This window comes from Esox lucius, chromosome 21 (assembly GCF_011004845.1).
Source record: "Esox lucius isolate fEsoLuc1 chromosome 21, fEsoLuc1.pri, whole genome shotgun sequence".
NCBI lineage: Eukaryota > Metazoa > Chordata > Actinopteri > Esociformes > Esocidae > Esox > Esox lucius.
The window spans coordinates 10391440-10410835 of record NC_047589.1 but is presented as its reverse complement, the minus strand read 5'-3'; the positions used below and the strand labels follow the sequence as shown (position 1 = coordinate 10410835).

The 19396-nt window shown below is 43.1% G+C and overlaps 1 protein-coding gene across 4 annotated transcripts in view; it reads left to right on the top strand.

Moving 5' to 3' along the window:
* ptprn2 (protein tyrosine phosphatase receptor type N2) overlaps window positions 1-19396 on the top strand; it is a 176417-nt gene that overhangs the window by 29474 nt on the left and 127547 nt on the right. For all 4 annotated transcript variants that reach the window (XM_010902790.5, XM_010902791.5, XM_020041996.3 and 1 more), the window contains 5 exons: window positions 5279-5529; window positions 11228-11669; window positions 13101-13367; window positions 14200-14240; window positions 15749-16263. In XM_010902790.5, coding sequence (XP_010901092.1) covers window positions 5279-5529; window positions 11228-11669; window positions 13101-13367; window positions 14200-14240; window positions 15749-16263 — 1516 coding nt within the window. The remainder of the gene's footprint in view (window positions 1-5278; window positions 5530-11227; window positions 11670-13100; window positions 13368-14199; window positions 14241-15748; window positions 16264-19396) is intronic.

Genomic DNA, 19396 nt, shown 5'->3' with positions numbered 1-19396 from the left:
GTGCATTACCAAAACAAATACTTGAAATGGACAAAACAAAAAAAGAAATTCCACTGTGTCATTAACACATGCAATATAGCCCTTGTTCTCTGTTACCATCTGGCTACTTGACTATGAGAAATGTCTGCAACTTCAAGCTGTCGCAGCCAGAGGGCAGCAGATACCTATAGCACAAATTGTTGCAAAAAAACACAAACATCTCCCGGGTAATTGGCTTTACAGGCTACTCAAAGCGTAATATTTTATAACAGGCGTAAATGAGTGCTGAAACACTTTAAAAAAAATAAGCAGGCCTTCATACAAAATTACAAATGCAGTAATGAATATTCGGTATAGTAACAGACCACAGCATTTCTTCTAATTACCTCTCTCAAATAAACAAATGAGATGGAAAATGAGAGGGGAAGAGATTCTCTGCGTTATTTTGTTCCAAGACGTTCGTTTCTGACTGACCTTGTGTTTAGATAAAAATGGAAAGACAGAAATGACGTCACTTCTCCATCACAGACTTTCTTCATTTCAACCCTGTTGAGTTTTGCTTGCATTATGCCTCCTACAACCATATTTTAAGACTAAGTGTCATCTTCACACGACTCAGTAGACTGTCTACGCTCCATTTTGTATCTTTTCGGCTTTGTCCCTTACAGGAGTGTCTGTCACTTTTCGGTGTTCAGCTCCTTGTTAAAGAGCAGACAGGGTGATTGAGTACTCTAACCTAAATGGAGGAGAAGAAAAGAGGACAAGGGGGAACATCAATGCCATTGATTTGCCATTCTCTTTATCTAGCATCAGAGTTGCGGTAGAAGAAATCATGCAATTTGGGCTGTGCGCACAACATCCAATGTCATTAGATCGATAGAAATTGACCCTGCACAAAAAGCCCTTCTCTTGTCCTCATGTTCCTTGCTTGGTCTGGCTATCCATCCCCACCAGTAGGGAGCGTTTTTTGGCTATTAGATTTTCCACACGCCGCCTCAGAGTCCAAGACACTTTCATCCCACTGCAAATTACTTTTTTATTGGGCTATGACAATGGTGTTATGTTCGAAAGTGATGTTGATTCAGAGCGTGCAACTCAAGTGTACGCACTTGCTGTAGCAAAGCTTTCAAGGCTTGTGTCCCGTTTGTTTTAACTGGACAACGGAGGTTTCTGATAACGTGTGCGCATCTCCTGTGGCTCGTGCGCCTGTCGGGATGCGTCTACAAGGTTCACCAGAATTGCTTTGTCTCAAACTAGAAATGGTTGCGAAGTAATAGCAGATTATGAAATAGCAGATTATGAAATAGCAGATTATGAAATAGCAGATTATGACAAATATTGTTTAGGAAGTCACGCTTCTCTGAAGTCACAATTTAATCGCTTATTTCCTTTAATTAAGTCACATTTCATGCACAGGGACCTATAAAAACTTTCAACAGATTGTTCTACCTAATGTAAAGTGTTTTCTTTACTCAATATTTCCTTCTTGGCACTCTGAATGTATATATATTGGAACGGAGAGAGACATGGGTATGGACACAGAGGTTGTGTTCAGGACCCCGGTCAGTTTTTTATTAACAAAATGAGAAGTGCAAGGTGAGGTGAGGGAGAAATCGAAACCAAAGGTTAAACAGCCGTTCTGGGGATGCAGCGTTTACTTTGGGGCAGCCTCCTGGTGGGATTTGGGAGGAATGGGTGCTGGCGATCGAATGTTTGGCAGCTTCTGCGCCCTGCATCTCAAGTATGTCTTCCTCCACCCCCTTCTTCACACAGCCTGGACTGGTGCCACATTGTTTGCCTAAACTTCTGGCCTCCTCCTTGAGCTGCTCCCTGGGAGCCCTTCAATATATACCCTGATGAAGTCCCAAGAGGGGGCAGGGCTGACCCTGCTGGGTGTGCCTGGAAAGATTGCAGCTTTCTCTGTTGGTGTGATGCTGATTAGTGGGGTTGGGGCGTGTTTGCGCATTTTATATATATATATATGATTCACTTAGTTGTGGCTGTTGTGAAACAGGGTCTGGTGGGAGGAACAGAGGGAAGACGCAGGGATTGAACCCCGGTCTCTGATAGTGAGCAACCTGTACTGGGTTAGAGCCTGGGAGCATTACCCCTGCATTGCCTGTGTTCTGTTTGGAATAAGGATAGGGCTCTCTGCTCTACAGTAGGGTGACCCTCCAGCAGTACCTTGATCCGTGCGCAACAGACTGAATCCTCACTCTCAACACCAGTGAAGGGAGATAACGCGTCCTGACATTCACATCAGTGCCGCGGCTGTGTTCGTCTGACCAGTTGGCAAACAGGCAGTGGATCGTTTCGGCGCCACTGCTCGTCCTCCGCTCCACAGGTTCTGTGTCCGCGGAGTCTGTCGGTACCCGTCTTCAAGTTGAGCTACGTCTTTCGGAATTACAAACGGAATGTTTGATACGTCCGAACACAACCGCTGTTTTAACTGTTTCAGATGCTTAGTTTGACTGGCATTCCGGATGGGTGCCCAACTTCCAAATGTTGGTTACTAAAATGGTCTAAGAACCAAAGGAAACGTTATGGGAACACTCTGTGTTAGATGGGTATTGGCTGTTCCATTGGGCAGGCTCAATCAAACCCAAGCAAGCCCATGGTCCCTGCTGGTTTTGGCATTAAAGATCTCAGATCTGTTAGATATGTAGGCCTTCTTACTTCCTTATTAAAGATGGATATGTTATGTAGAAGGTTTGAGTATTATTGGTGAATAACCCATGAGACACCATGTGTGGGTTGTACTGTGTTCAATCTACAGTTGATTTGAGAACATCAGTAAATTGATGTTCTCAATTTACTGATGTGGGTTTCAGTAAATTGGAACGTGAATGACCACAACACTGCTCTCACAAATGGAATTATACCTCTGGAAGATGATCACTTATTGAATGTTCTCTTATTGGCAACATGAGAAAATTGGGGGATCTTTAAAACAGACGTAAACACTTTCCATGTCAGTATTCACATAGTAACAAAAGTAAAGGATTTGAAAATGTAACTGGGGGAACTGCCACAATTTTGAAGAACTTCTTAATTGAACAAGACACCATAAAATATGATTGAAGTAGATTTGTGTTGATCTATTCTATTAAATCATAAAAAAAAAAATGATTGACACTTATTATCTCAATTCAGTAGCTTGTAGCATGTTGAGTTACTAATTGAACATCAATTAGAGGGCAAAACTAAAGAGAAGGGAATCTACATTTAAAAAACAACATAAAACGGACAGGATCTGACGCAATGCTTTATAATATTTCTCTATTTCTCTCTCTCTCGGGCTGTCCCCTGGAAAAAAAAACAGAGGATATACCTGGACTCTGGCACCTGTCCTCACTGTGCTATTGGCTAGGCTCTAATTAACAGAGATATTGTGCCTGAGATAGTATCATGTTTTTAACCAGCTACTGTAAAGGAGGACTTAAAGCGTCGTTTTCTGTGTATAAAGACAGGTGCTTTGGTTTTACATGTTGCTGCGCAGCACTTCAATACCTGGTTGCTAGCTTACTGAACCATTCACAGTCAATTTTCCGGGCTGTCCCCCCGCTTCGAGACTAGTGGATAAAGGTGTCACTGTCAGTCCAACTTGTGTCATTCGCCTTCTGTTTCACTCAAATAGTTGGACATTCTCTCCCAACTGAGACCATTAACTAGGTGCAATTAAGAGATGGATGCATTATAAATCCTTTTAGGCCCTGACTGGGGGAGAAAAGGGACACGTGTTATTTTGGGCTGCGACCATCCTGTAAATAGGAGGGAGTGTTGTGGCGGGGACAACGGCCGGTAAGTTCCAGAGCCACGACCCCCGTAAACTCCGGGTTCTATTAAACAGCGTCACGGGATGCATCGGGGGTGGATGGATGTTGCTACCAATCTTCATCTAATGGCCGTGAATAGTGATGAGCGTTGCACCACACAAGCGTTATGGATGGGAGGCCGGGCTAATGGAGCCATATGTAGACACTTCGGGTGAAACATTCTTCCGCTTGCCGGCCTGCTGCGTTCCCCTCTGCTCGTCCGTCATTCACTAATACCATCCCTATGCTGTTTCTCAAGAGGAGCTCGCAAAGGCTACGTTTGTACGGAAACATTTCTGAGATGTTTGTGTGGAATGTCACGGATTCTGCGGATAACGGCGACAGCTTTCAATATAGAGGCTCCTCATTAAAATATTTCATCTGTGCTATTGAGATAATGGTAAGTGTTCATTCCATGCCTGACCATGTCGGCTCATGCACATGGCTATGGTGTTATTTCACACTCTGTGGATTTCCTGTGTGCTTTTCCGCGGTGGAAAGCAGCCGTCCTGGTTGGCTGTATTTGGGATCGAGGCCACGTTGTTTCGGGTCTCTTCCTGCCCGGTTAGCTCCATCTGTGCCCCTGCCCGGGAGCCTTGCTTTCTGAGTATGTGTTGGCAATTAGCGGTGATGTTGGCGTGGCGTTTGGCCGCTGTGTGACATTCTCACAGGGATTGTTGACTCGCTGGTGGGGTGCCACGCATCGCTCTGCTTCTCCCCCCGGATCCCTGTCAACGAGGCCCGTTCTTTCGACTGCAATCTATCCAGACTTTGCTAAATGACGTCATTAAATGCATAGACATAAGATTAGTAGAAGAGGAGTCTTTTCTTTCTGTGCATTTCAATCAGTCAAATGTATTTATAAAGCCCTTTTTACATCAGCAAGTGTCACAAAGTGTTTTTACAAAACACCTGGCTATCTAATAATTTCTATGCACTTTCTTTGCAAGTTTTGAAGAACTGGGCCCAGAATTCAGGAAGGCAAGTTGGTGTTTTCATGCTGATTCTTGTTCTTGGGACAGACGCCAGATAATATGTGAATGGTCAAATCAGAGCTTAAATTCCAAACAGTCTGCAAGCTCCAAGAAGACATTTGACCAGGGCTATGGAAGATCTGTATTGTAATCACTAACCCTGACCTTAAATATGAATGTTAACATGAACCGGGGGGTGTCAAAGTTGGGATAGAAGCACCACCCTAATCATTGTGTCAACAAATCACGTGTTGCCTCTTGAACATGATTCATGACAAAAACATGCTAACTTGCTTAAAGAAAGGAATCGATGTGTGCTATTTTTGTACAAACGAACACGGAATTGTGGGGTACGCACTATACACCAAACAAAACACGGACAGGTAAATGCAGGAACACTTTCCCTTCATCCAGTCAAAAAACGTTTGGTTCATCATCGCCAAATGTTTTGCTGCATCGTGAACTAATAAATATAGCGTAACGTGGCTCCCCTTGACCCCATCTCTCTAGGGTTGACCTGGCAAGATGACGCCACCCAGCAGGCCATCTCCAGAGAGCTGTCCAAGCTACGCAAGGTTTCCATCCGAAGGCCCGGTCCCCCCTTCGCATCCATTACACACCACGGCGGAGACAGGAAACTCAAGCCTGGAGAGGCCGTGCTTAGCAGGAGAGTACAGAAGTACCTGCAAGAGCTTGGTTTCCATCATCAGACATTTGGCGCAGCGCGCCCCGGGACTCAGCAAGAGAGGCTCCTTACTAAGGTAAGGTCAGAATAGAGAAGTAATTTCATCAGACAGCAACTTGTCCAAACTACTTGTTTGGTAGCTATAGTGGACCTTTGAAAGAGTCCATAGTACATAAGGGGCTAAATATTGTTTTCATGGTGCTTCTAGTTAAGTCCTAATGGACAGAAGTATGAATTCAACCATCTATACAGGGGGCAGCTATGGTGACGCTGCACTGCTTTTGCTTCCTGTTTTTCTTGCTGAGCATGGATGCTCTCCATTTAAAAAGAGCAACCTATCAATGCTTCACTGTGTGTGTAGGTATTTAAATGTGTATGTATATACACTGATCAGCGATAACATTATGACCACCGACAGGTAAAGTGAATAACACTGATAATCTTGTTATCATGGCATCTGTCAGTGGGTGGGATATATTAGGCAGCACGTGAACATTCTGTCCTCAAACTTGATGTGTTAGAAGCAGGTAAAATGGGCAAGCGTAAGGATCTGAGGGACTTTGACAACGGCCAAATTGTGATGGCTAAACGACTGGGTCAGAGCATTTCCAAAACGGCAGCACTTGTGGGGTGTTCCTGCAGCCCTTGTGGGATGTTCCCTGACTGCAGTGGTCGGTACCTATCAAAAGTTTTCCAAGGAAGGAAAAGCGGTGAACTGGCGACAGGGTCATGGGCGGCCAAGGCTCAGTGATGCATGTGGGATGCGAAGGCTTACCTGTGTGGTCCCATCCAACACACAAGCTACTGTAGCTCAAATGACTGAAAATGTTAACTCTGGTACTGATGGAAAAGTGTCAGAACACAGAGTCTGCATTGCAATTTGTTGCGTATGGGGCTGCGTAGCCGCAGAAAAGTCAGGGTGCCCAACTGCCCATGCTGACCCCTGTACCACTGCCGAAAGCGCCTACAATGGGCACGTGAGCATCAGAACCACGAAGCAATGGAAGAAGGTGGCCTGGTCTGATGAATCATGTTTTCTTTCACATCCCATGGATGGCCGGGTGCATGTATGTTGGCTTCCTGGATAACACATAGCACCAGGATGCACTATGGGAAAACGGCAAGCAGGCAGCGGTAGTGTGATTCTTGGGCATTGTTCTGCTGGGAAACCTTGGATCCTGCCATTCATGTGGATGTAATTTTGACATGTACCACCTACTTGAGCGTTGTTGCAAACCATGTGCACCCTTTCATGGCAGCGGTATTCTCTGATGGCATTGGCCTCTTTCAGCAGGATAATGCACCCTGCCACAAAGCAAAAATGGTTCAGGAATGGTTTGAGGGACACAATGAGTTGAAAGTGTTGACCCAAATCTCAATCCAATCGGGCATCTGTTGGATGTGCTGGACACACAGATCCGATCCATGGAGGCCCCACCTCGCAACTTTCAGGACTTAAAGGATCTGCTGCTAAACTCTTGGTGCCAGATACCACAGCACACCTTCAGAGGTCTAGTAGAGTCCATGCCTCGACAGGTTAGGCCGATTTTGGCGGCAAAAGGGGGACCTACACAATATTGGGGAGGTGGTCATAATGTTACGGCTGATGTGTGTGTGTGTGGATGTATACAGTGAGGGATTATTTTTTTTGGATCTCTTGCTGATTTTGTACGTTTGCCCAATGACAAAGAAATGATCAGTCTATAATTTTAATGGTAGATTTATTTGAACAGAGAGAGACAGAATAGAAACAAAAAAATCTTGCCACCATGGCCAAGAGCAAAGAGCTGTCCAAGGATGGCAGGGACAAGATTGTAGACCTACACAAGGCTGGAATGGGCTACAAGACCATTGTCAAGCAGCTTGGTGAGAAGGTGACAACAGTTGTTGCTTGAATTTGCCAATGAACATCTGAATGATTCAGAGAAGAACTGGGTGAAATTGTTGTGGTCAGATGAGACCAAAATCAATCTCTTTGCCATCAACTCAACTCACCGTGTTTGAAGGAGGAGGAATGCTGCCTATGACCCCAAGAACACCATCCCCACCGTCAAACATGGAGGTGGAAACATTATGCTTTTCAGGGTGTTTTTCTGCTGAGGGGACAGGACAACTTCACTGCATCAAAGGGACGATGGACGGGGCCATGTACCATCAAATCTTGGGTGATAACCACCTTCCCTCAGCCAGGGCATTGAAAATAGGTTGTGGATGGGTTTTCCAGCATGACAATGACCCTAAACACACGGCCAAGGCAACAAAGGAGTGGCTCAAGAAGAAGCACATTAAGGTCCTGGAGTGGCCTAGCCAGTCTCCATACCATAATCCCATAGAAAATCTGTGGTGGGAGCTGAAGGTTCGAGTTGCCAAACGTCAGCCTCGAAACCTTAATGACTTGGAGAAAATCTGCAAAGGACAGTGGGAAAAAATCCCTCCTGAGATGTGTGCAAACCTGGTGGTCAACACTACTGTTGTTTGCTCCTTGGGGTTTAAGGCCGGGTGTCTCTGTAAAGCACTTTGTGACAACTGCTGTTGTAAAAAGGGCTTTATAAATAAATTTGATTGATTGATTGATTGAACTACAAGAAACGTCTGACCTCTGTGCCAACAAGGGTTTTGCCTCCAAGTACCAAGTCATGTTTTGCAGAGGGGTTGAATACTTATTTCACTCATTAAAATGCAAATCAATTCATAAAATTTTTGACATTGTTATTCTGTTTCTCACTGTTCAAATAAACCAACCATTGAAATTATAGACTGATAATTTCTTTGTCAGTGGGCAAATGTACAAAATAAGCAGGGGATAAAAAATTGTTTTTCCCTCACTGTATATATATCTCACTAGATTTAATAGAGCGTCCTATCACTGCTTCAATGTGTGTGTTTGTGTATGTATGTGTATATATATATATATATATATATATATATATATATATATATATATAGACAGACACAGTATATATCACTATATTTAGCACCATATTTATTACCATGAATAACACTTTGCACTCCACTCAACCCCCTACACACGCACTACTTCCTGCTTCAGCTTTACCATAGTGATAATGGTGTTTAGAGTCGAGGAGTTCAGGACCCTTATTCGCGACGAGGGTGGGGTCCTTTGTTGTGTTGTGGGACAGAGGTTGACGAACACGGTTAGCATGAATGACAGAGGCCCATCCCGCTGGGTTAACGCCATTAAGGTCTCTCAGTTCTCCCGAGCTTTTTGGTGACCGAACACAAAGGAGGAAGATAGCATTCACACTAATGATCAGAGCCCCGGGGTCTTAGGCCCTGTTGGTTTTATCTGTGTATCTTCCCATGATAATGTTAAGGCTTTACATTTACCGCTTCATTATAGTGCTTGCTGGCTTGGATCATGAGAAGTTTGATTAGAGAGATGCATTTTCCCCACTGAGACTGCTGTGCAAATGCAGGAAATGGTGGTTGAGTGACACTATCTGGTTTATAATTTCCACATGCAATTTTCAAGGACAGTTGTCTTTGATCTAAACCATTTCATATCCTGGCCTGCAAGCCTAAAAGAACCCATTTTATATTTGAAACCTGTCAACTCTGATGAACTCACCGTCCTCTCTCCCAGTCACTGTGTTAGAATTTTAAGACCATATCTACTGTCCGTCCATGACTAATATGTTTAAAGGATTACATATACTGTATGTTACAAAATAGTATGAAAATGTTTGCGCTCACTACTGTAGGTTTGTCGGAATTAGAGTTTTTACAAAATGTTGTTACCTCCTAATATTTGGATATTTTGAGAGATCAGGGTGCTGCGGTTAAAGACTTATCAAAGGTGTTGAATACTGTTAATCTCACATTATTTACTGATTCATTTGAACCAGGAAAATGTACAACAAATCATGTCTCATCGCAATTGAGGAGTTGTACCAGGTTTTGCCAGCAGCTTATTTCCACCTGCAGTTCCTGTATGAACAATAAAAACACTACACACAAAACGACCATGCAAGTATCTGACTTGAATTTTGGTAATTCCATTATAAATGTGATTCTTCTTTCTCATCATTGTAATTTAAGCTAGCTAGCTAAATCTATGCATGATCTAAATGGCAACCATGAATCCATATATGTCCGAAACCATATCGCTAGAGTATCTGCCTCTGTAATGTGAATAGCCTGTACTGAAGCATTTGGGGGGGGGGGGTTGTTTTACATGGCCAGCTGTTCCAGGTAGGCCTCTTCAGGGCTTGAGAAAATACTTGAAAATGAGAGAACTGTGCTTGCCTAGGGCAATTTGGGGCATGCAAAACTAATTTGCCTGTTAAGTTAGTTGTCAAAATCATTCGTCTTAGGGCACCGGGGAGCCAGAGTTCTGAAAGGGAATCATATCACGCAATTGGAAAGTGGTTCAAATGTTCATGTTTGATTTTTTTAGAACCCTAAGAATAAGTGAAAATTGACAAATTACCCAATGGATTATGATAATTTGATGGGAAAATGTGGTGCAAACATAAGTTTGGCAGGTCAGTCAACTTGCTTGTGGATTACAACATTCTAATAGTAGTATTAAAAAGTACTGAAGTAAACTTTGACTATCATTTTGAAAATGGACAGACAAAGCAATATAGCATTGAAGCAGGTTTCCTGGAAATAACTCAAGCTGTATTGTAGCAACCTGCTCTGGGCACAGTAGTTTGTAGTGTCTATGTTAACATTCATTTTAATTTATCTTGTCACAGAACCCTTCCCACACGTATAAAGTGGAGAGTGATATATTTTACCATGACACCAGGGTTAACACCCATAGTCTTAAAGTAGGTAACATTGGATTCACGACACCCATTTAATATAGCCTCCAAAATACTGCAACCTATGATGAGCAAGGTCCCCATCATGGCATTGATAATAAGGGGCATTGATCTTGTGACTAGATGGAAGCGATTCCCCTAAAGGCCCACAAACAACTCATCCAATAGTCTTTTCAGTGTGGCTGACAAATCTGCTCATCACAAGCGAGCTAGCAGTGGGATACAATGCAGTTTGCTTCTTGGTACAGTGTATTCAGTGTGACATTGTCCAGGTTACCAGGGCCATGCTTATAAATTCAAGGCCATTTGGATAGACGATCAGTTGCCTTTTCTTCTTATCAAGATGAGTTATCTAGGAAGCTCTAGAATGAAATGTATGCTTTTCAACAGAAAAGCAATAGCAGGTAATTCCGTCAACATTCCCTATAGGTGATGAGCCATCAGCAATCTCACACATATCTCCTTCTCACACAATCTCACACCGTTCTAGGTGCTTAGTATCCAGTTCAACAAACACCCCAGCTACCTTTGAGAATACCAGGCCACATTGAAGTATGCTATCTGAGGAAAAAGCCATCAACATATCAACACGAGACTGTGTGTTAAATCTAAAGTAGGTTGATGAACAAAATGAAAAACGCTGGACAGAGATTGCCCGGAGGTCCTGGCTAACGCTCCTCCACCGTTCTACACTTCAGCTCCACTCAGATACTTGTGTTAACAGGACAATGTATTTTAAAAAAGGGACTTCAGTCTCAACATGGCTCCGCCTCAAAATAAAGCTTTAATAAATCGAAATCCACTGTGGATAGTAAGTGTATACAGATTTACTGTAAAGAATGTATTACGGATTGAATGATTCCCCACATCTTCTAACATTGTAAAATAATTCCCTGGTATTCCTAATATTCCTTTGTAACCTGCAACTGTTGGGAAAGTTCCAGGCATTTTGCAACCCTGGCATTTAATGTTTTTGCTTTAAAGAATCAAGACTTCCAGACCAAGAATGGCAAGACGCCATTCTACAGCCTGCAGTCTGTACGACCGCCCAAAGATAAGCTCTTCACCAGCGGGGCCGTTGGGAGTTGGAGACCCCCAGTGGAGACAGCCTGGTCCAGCCAGGAGCCAGAGAATGCCAAGGGGAGCACCAAGGGGCTGGCAGCCCAGCTAGAGCACTACCTGGCTGGGGCCACACACACCCAAAGCCACCCACTACCAGGGGCTGTGGTGGGATCATTGGTGGGTCCCAAGGGGAAGCTCCACTATGTCAGCTACGTCAGCCCTCTGCCTCCCGGTGGTCAGGGAAAAGCCCAGGCGCAGCTTGATGACAGCGGTTCAAAACCGCCACGGCCCAACCTAGACAGGCTTCTCTTCAAGGCTGCGTCCAACCATCCGGTGCCCAAGAAGCCCCTCAGTACGGTAGATGGTGAGGTCCAACAATCATTTGAGTTTGTGCTATTCTGTCTGAGTGATTAAATGAATTTTATTAATGTTATTTTATTTTGAAGGGATCTGCACCAAAAAATATATTTACAGTATCTCACATAAGTGAGTACACCCCTCACATACTTGTAAATATTTGATTATATCTTTTCATGTGACAACACTGAAGAAATGACACTTTGCTACAATATAAAGTAGAGTGTATAACAATGTAAATTTGCTGTCCCCTCAAAATAACACAACACATAAACATTAATTTCTAAACCGCTGGAAACAAAAGTGAGTACACAAAAGTGAAAATGTCCAAATTGGGCCCAAAGTGTCAATATTTTGTGTGGCCACCATCATTTTCCAGCACTGCCTTAACCCTCTTGGGCATGGAGTTCACCAGAGCTTCACAGGTTGGCACTGGAGTCCTCTTCCACTCCTCAATGACGACATCATAGAGCTGGTGGATGTTAGAGACCTTGCGCTCCTCCACCTTCCGTTTGAGGATGCCCCACAGATGCCCAATAGGGTTTAGGTCTGGAGACATGCTTGGCCAGTACATCACCTTTACCCTTAGCTTCTTTTGCAAGGCAGTGGTCGTCTTGGAGGTGTGTTTGGGGTCATTATCATGTTGGAATACTGCCCTGCAGCCCAGTCTCCGAAGGGAGGGGATCATGCTCTGCTTCAGTATGTCACAGTACATGTTGGCATTCATGGTTCCCTGAATGAACTGTAGCTCCCCAGTGCCAGCAGCACTCATGCAGCCCCAGACCATGACACTCCCACCACCATGCTTGACTGTAGGCAAGACACACTTGTCTTTGTACTCCTCACCTGGTTGCTGCCACACACGCTTGACACCATCTGCACCAAATAAGTTTATCTTGGTCTCATCAGACCTCAGGACATGGTTTCAGTAATCCATGTCCTTAGTCTGCTTGTCTTTAGCAAACTGTGGGCTTTCTTGTGCATCATCTTTAGAAGAGGCTTCCTTCTGTGACGACAGCCATGCAGACCAATTTGATGCTATGTGCGGCCAAATTTAACACACTTGCTCCCCATTCACACCTGAGACCTTGTAACACTAACAAGTCACATGGCTAATTGGGCCCAATTTGGACTTTTTCACTTAGGGGTGGACTCACTTTTGTTGCCAGCGGTTAAGTCATTAATGGCTGTGTGTTGAGTTATTTTGAGGGGACAGCAAATTTACACTTATACGGCTGTACACTCGCTACTTTACATTGTAGCAAATGTCATTTCTTCAGTGTTATACTCAAATATTGACAAAAATGTGAGGGGTGTACTCAGTTTTGTGAGATACTGTAAATTTAGGGAGTGTTATTCAAGGCTTTTTTTTATGTAGATGCGATTGTTTGGTACTCATTCCTCTGTCTCTCTTCCCCATGTCAACCCCCTCCCTCAGAGCGATTCATCGAGAATGTGGTCAACCAGCTCGGGAGGCAGAGAGTTAATGTGGATGGTCTGATGGGTAAAGACCTGGACCAGCTAGCGGGCATCATCTCTGAGGCCCTACAGGTGGTGGATGGGGAGGGGCCCAGGGCCAAAGCCAAGCCCAGGCTCAGGGGCCTCATCCGGGAGAGGCAGATGAAGAGAGTTCCCCTACCTTCCAACTACCAGGAGGACCAAGACATGATGGGGCAAGACGCAACAGTTCAAACTAAAGTTAATGGTACAGTGTGAATGAATAAAATAATAAATTAATGAATTAATATATTAAGGAATAAATACCTTACAAACCATGTCCATTAGGAAGATTTGCTCATCAACATCCCTTACATGCACTTACACGCATCACATACTCTAGATTCCTTGTCTTAATTTCAGCCAGTTGCACAAAGAAAAAAATACGTTAGAAGCCTTTTTCCACCTTGAAATACAAAAGTTAGGATTTTCCTGCTGTAAAGCAAAATTCCTGCAACAACAGGTTGTTGAAATTATTATGCAGCATCTGTAAAGAGGAATGACACAACTCATAGAAACAACAATGACAGCAGTGCCAGCAGGGTGTAAGTTCCTCTCCCCTGTATCTTCAACTGTCAAGTCTGTAGCCCAAATATCCCTTTCCCCTTTAAAATGTGAATGGTGCAAAGAGCAGTACACGATTTGAACAAATGACCAGTGCTGAATAACCAACAATTCAGAATAATTGTTGCTCATTATATTTGTCACACTATATAGTCGGACAACAGACAATGGGGGGGAGGGGGAGAGAATCAGTACTGCGTACCTTGCCTATGTGGATTGTTTCTTGCAATATTATGGTTATGTTATTGTTGGTAGTATCATATCATATATACACAATCATGTGATAGCAGTGAGTTACCCCAGAGGAGCAGAACATAATGCCAAGACATTGAATATACATTTCTGTGTTTTAGTCAATATTTGGCGTTTTCTGTATGAATTGTTATAGCCTTTACTTTAGCAAGAAAATATGTTGTCTATCTGTCTTATGTGTCTCTTATTAATGTTTTTCTCTCACACATTCTGATTGTTTACAGGTCAACAAATGAAGGATGCAGACTCTGAGCAAGATAACAAGGTAAGCCTGTTCCACATAATTCTATTCAGTGGGCACAGTTGTTTCAACTTTGGCGACTTAAATGTTGAAGCAACCATTTATTTGAATGATAGTGTTAGTCCTATTGTTGCTAAAAAAGTTTAAAGAGGGGTTATTTCAAAGTTCTGAAAGCAGATATTCAATAAGAAACAGACAAGAATTTTTTTTCTACACTCACAATGCTCTTAAACAAACCTTTTTGAACATTTGCAGACTGACATTTTCATACGAATCTCTTTGAAACTACAGAGAATAGATTAATATTGCTTTAGTGGAGAGTGGTAATTTACCTTCAAATTTCTTTCATTAGAGGTCTAATTTTATTATAGTCCTTTCATCATGATTGGCATTTTCAGTGGAGTTTGCAAAAACAAGTTACTGCATGATGTCTGAAAAGAAATGAAAAAATTCACGTTGAACTTTCATCAAATTATTTCTATAAACCCTTACACTTAATGGAGACAAAAAATGTTCCCATTCTTAAGTCATTTAAAAAAGTACACCAACTGGAAAGTTATCTTTTTTCTTCTTTTTATTTTTTTACATATTTGGACACATGGATATTTTAGCTAAATTCCAACCACATTCACTGACAAAGATAACCCAATTTAACAAATAACACAAAGAATACTTTGAAACCATTCATGAAATTGAACAGAAATGTGATTTTCATATTCAGAAAAAGTACACCCCCACCTTTACAATCAAATAAAATGGCTAAAATTTAAATCAGGTACACATGATTTAAAATTAAAGATTTGAAACTTGGTGTGGTCTTAACCTTATTGGTGTGTAGTGCCAACACCAAAAGATCTATCCGTCACCTAAAAAAGAAAGATTATTGATGCCTTGAGTCTGGAGTGGTTATAAAGCCATTTCCAAGCAAATAAAACAACATCATTCCACTGTCTGATGGATCATCTACAAATGAAGAAAACTCCAGATCACTGGAAATCTGCATAGGATTGGTTGTCCCACCTAATTCAGCCCAAGAGCTTATTGAAAGTTGCTCATAGACGTCTCTGTCTCTGATTGCCAGACAAAACCAGGGTAAAGACCAAAACTAGTGACACAATGTGCACTGGACAGATGAGTTAAAAGAAACGGCTACATTAAGTTATTTCAGCCAAAGGGGGAAACACCATCTATTTAAGCCAAGGGTATACTTATGTTTTCTGCACTATGAAATTGCATTTCTGTTGATATTTCATGAATAAATGAATGTGTGGTGTGATCTTTCAGTGTAATTTTTTTTAAATTAGGTTACATTTATCTCTCTAGTGTAGCACTGAAAATTGCATATCATCTTATCCTGACCTGTTTCCAGGGGGGGTACTTATTTTTTCACATCACTGGAAAATCTCTGGAAAAAAATCCTTTGCGATACACAAATCAAATCACCAGAACAGAAATTACAATTTGAGTCAGTTGGTATATAACTGGTGCCCTGGCTGTTATTCAATGTCTATGCTGGCAATATCCTTCCACAGGACCCAGTTTTCATCAATAAGCTGTTGGAGTACCTCAACATGGACCCGTTCAGTGATTCCCCAGACGGCAAGATGGATATCGGTGGTTCTACTGGCAACCACTCACAAGACAACCAGAGAACAGTGGGTCTGGAAGACACGAGGAGCAGGACCAGCCAGGGCCAGATGCCTGGACCACATCTGTGGGAGGAGAGGAACGTGGCCATGGAAGCAGCGGACGGAGCTCCTGACCGGCCTAATGACGTAGCCCCTGACCGACCAATTGATCTCCGGGGTTCTGAATTCCTGTTGGATGCTGAGCTGGAGAGGTGGATACACGGTACTGAAGCTCCTCCTCCAGAGACTGAGTCACACCCCCTGGGAGATGAACCACAGAAGAATCACCTAGCAGAAACACAGAAGGAAATGCAACTCCAGGAGGAGGAGCTGGTGCACAGGGGGGTCAAAGCTTACTCTAAGTCACCACGTGGGAAAGAGCGATCCAAAGACTTTGGCTACATCATTACAGACACGGAGTGAGTATGGTGAAGACAATTCTGCTAGTAACCAGATGTATAGCTGTACATCTAAATCTGTAGTGCCCTCAACTAATATTGGCACCCATGGTATATTAGAGCAAAATGGGTCTTCCATTCATAATATTCACAAAATCCACACAGGCCAAATTCCCATAGTGATCCATCACTATGGGAAAGACTAGAGAATACAGTAATGATGTGCAATAAAAGGTTTTTTAAATGCACAAATTAAGAAATGTCTGTAAGAAAATAGCGCAATGATTGAAAATTCCCATTTCCACAATCTGGGCAATAATTAAGAACTCTAAAGCAAATGGGGATCTTAACAATCAGCCTGGAAGAGGACATGTGTCTATACTGACGCCAGGCACAGTGATGAGGATGGTTTGAGTGGCTAAAGAATCTCCAAGGATCACAGCTGGAGAATTGCAGACGTTCAGTGGTATATCTATGGGGGGTGCAGGAGGTTCAGATGCACCTGGACCCATGCTTGGCCTCTCTCATAAAATGATTTAGTATTTGTATTTTACATTGTGTGTTTCGATTCAGTTATCACAATCAGAAGCCAGTACATCTAAGGCAAGATTGGCTTCACATGAATATAACGGTCCATAAGTTTTGTTGAGGGGCGGGGTCCGTATCTTGCGCCCGGTTCAGACCTTAGTTGGGTCCTGGGGTAAGAAAGACCAAAAAGACAGAAAGATAGCCATGCATAAAAGGTACCTCATCCCCAAAAATATAATGGATCTTTGATGATGTGGGGCTGTTTTTCTTTCTAAAGCCCTGGACAGCTTGTTAGGTTACCTGGTATCATGGACTCCCACCAGTACCAGCAGATATTAAAAACCTGACCGCCTCTGCCAGGAAGCTTAAACTGGGCCGTGGTTGGATCTTCCAGCAGAAGCATGATCCAAAGCACACCTCATAATCAACACAAAAATAGTTCACTGACCAGAATCAAGGTTTTGTCATGGCCATCCCAGTCCCCCAATCCCCCTGATCTAAATGTTTTGGGATGTCTGAAGAGGAAAGTCCATAAACGTGCACCTCAGAATCTAAAGAATATGGAGAGATTCTGTATGGAGGAATGATCTGAGATACTTGCCATCTGTTCTGCAACCTTATTAGGCATATTAGGAGAAGACTCAGAGCTGTTATCTTGTCAAAGGGAGGCTGCACAGAGTATTGATTGAAGGGCTGCCAATAATGGCACACATATATTTGAGGAAAATATTTGTTTTATGAATAAAAAATTTTCTTACATTTTTGTTTATATTTTGAATGAAATACCAAGAGAATATACAATAAAAAAATAATTCTCAGTTCCCGTTTTTCTCACATCCACCAAGGGTGCAAAATTTGTGGAGGGCACTGCATCTATATATTTTATATCTATATCTAATAACCAGTTACTGTAACTCCAACACTGTGGTTCAAATTGTTCTACATTCACTATGTATTATTTTTTTTATTTTGGAAACACTATAAACAGTTCAGACCGTCTAAATTTGGGCTCCTGTTTAGGAACCATGAATGGTTCAAAAACTGCACAGGCTGTAACCCCTCGGTGGATAATCCTTTCGATAGCCAGCTGCAGCTTGAAATCGTTGCCGGTGAACTTGAGCACAATAGCCGCGATGATAAGTCACTAGGTGCAGGCATTAGTGCAATGTATTACTGTCTTAATGATGATAAGGTGCCAACGAGGGCACCAGACTCAGTCAGGCACACTCTCCGCTCGATGTACCCGCACACCGCCGGATACATTTCTATCGACTGTGTTTCGCCCACGGCGCTTCCTCAAATCCCTTTATGGCGTTATCAGGCCGAGTGCCAGGGCGCTGTCCTTCACCTGTTCAACAGCACAACGCTCGCTGTCTTGGTGGCGCTTGCTTCCGGCCATCCGGGTTTGACGGGCCACATCTCAAACCCCGTCACGCGTACACAACCCCGCCACTCAGCCAGACATGCGCGCGCGCCCATACTCAAGTGCTCAAGCACGCGCTCAGGGGAGACGAGCAGAACTGGTCACATTCCAGATGGACTTTCTTTTTCTTCTTCTTACTCCTCCTTCCCCTCATCTTCCTCCCCCTTCCCCTCATCTTCCTCCCATCCTGTAGCCGCCGTAGCTAGCGGGAGTGTGCCCGCCGTAGGTTGCTGCAGACCCGGTGATTACACAGTTGTTATCCCCACCTTCTTCCCCACCCGCACTGGGACCACGCTAACCTGCTTATCTTCCAGCTCCTGACACACTGGTGGGGGTGGAGGGGAGGGCGGCGGGGGGTGGAAGACAGACAGAGAGAGAGAGACCCAAGGGGAAAAGTGCTAGCATCAACAACCAAGTCACTCCCGTAGCTCTCCAGTTGTTTAAATTACCGCAGAGGGAGCCGAACGTGTCTTGAATCACTCGCTCGAATCTTTAACTTTCAAAAGCTCAGGGAAGAGCAAAAAAAATAAAAGAGAACCTGACTTTCTTGAAGGTAGAGTTAATGAGACTCCCCTTACTACAGATGAAACATGATATTAGAGGATGTAACATTGATGTAGAAATGCGCCAGGCCGCATTTACAATTGTCTTGATAGTTATTGGTTGGTGAATGTGTATTTTAGCCGAATATTGGCCTAGTCTTTCAGGAGCCCTTTAATCCTTAAAGCTAGAATCCATGTTTTTTTTTTACATGTAAATCAGAACCAGAAATATACTCTGGTTTTATTAAAAGGCTTGTAAAAAATGTGAATGTTAACAAATAGTTATAGCGTTGTTTTAACCACACATTAGATCATTGATGGTTCCTTGTAGGCATGCTGTCTGTATACTTGAGAGTAGTTACATTTCTCCAGAACCAGTCGCTCTATTTCTTTTTTGCCAAAGCAGAAACGAGGTGGCCGGGTTTATTATTGGTATAATTAAGGACCCCATAACTGTTTTTGGGGGACTGATTGTGCATAACATGTATTTAAGTTACCTTGGGTTTATATGTTTTGCTGCCTACATTTGTAATCTTTCAGCCCCAACAACCTAGTTCCAGCCCTGTCATTTCCCACATAAATTTACTTACAGTACTTATCCAGTGCAACTTACAGGAAAGTGCCTTGCTGTAAGGCACATTGACCAATTTTTCACCTTGAC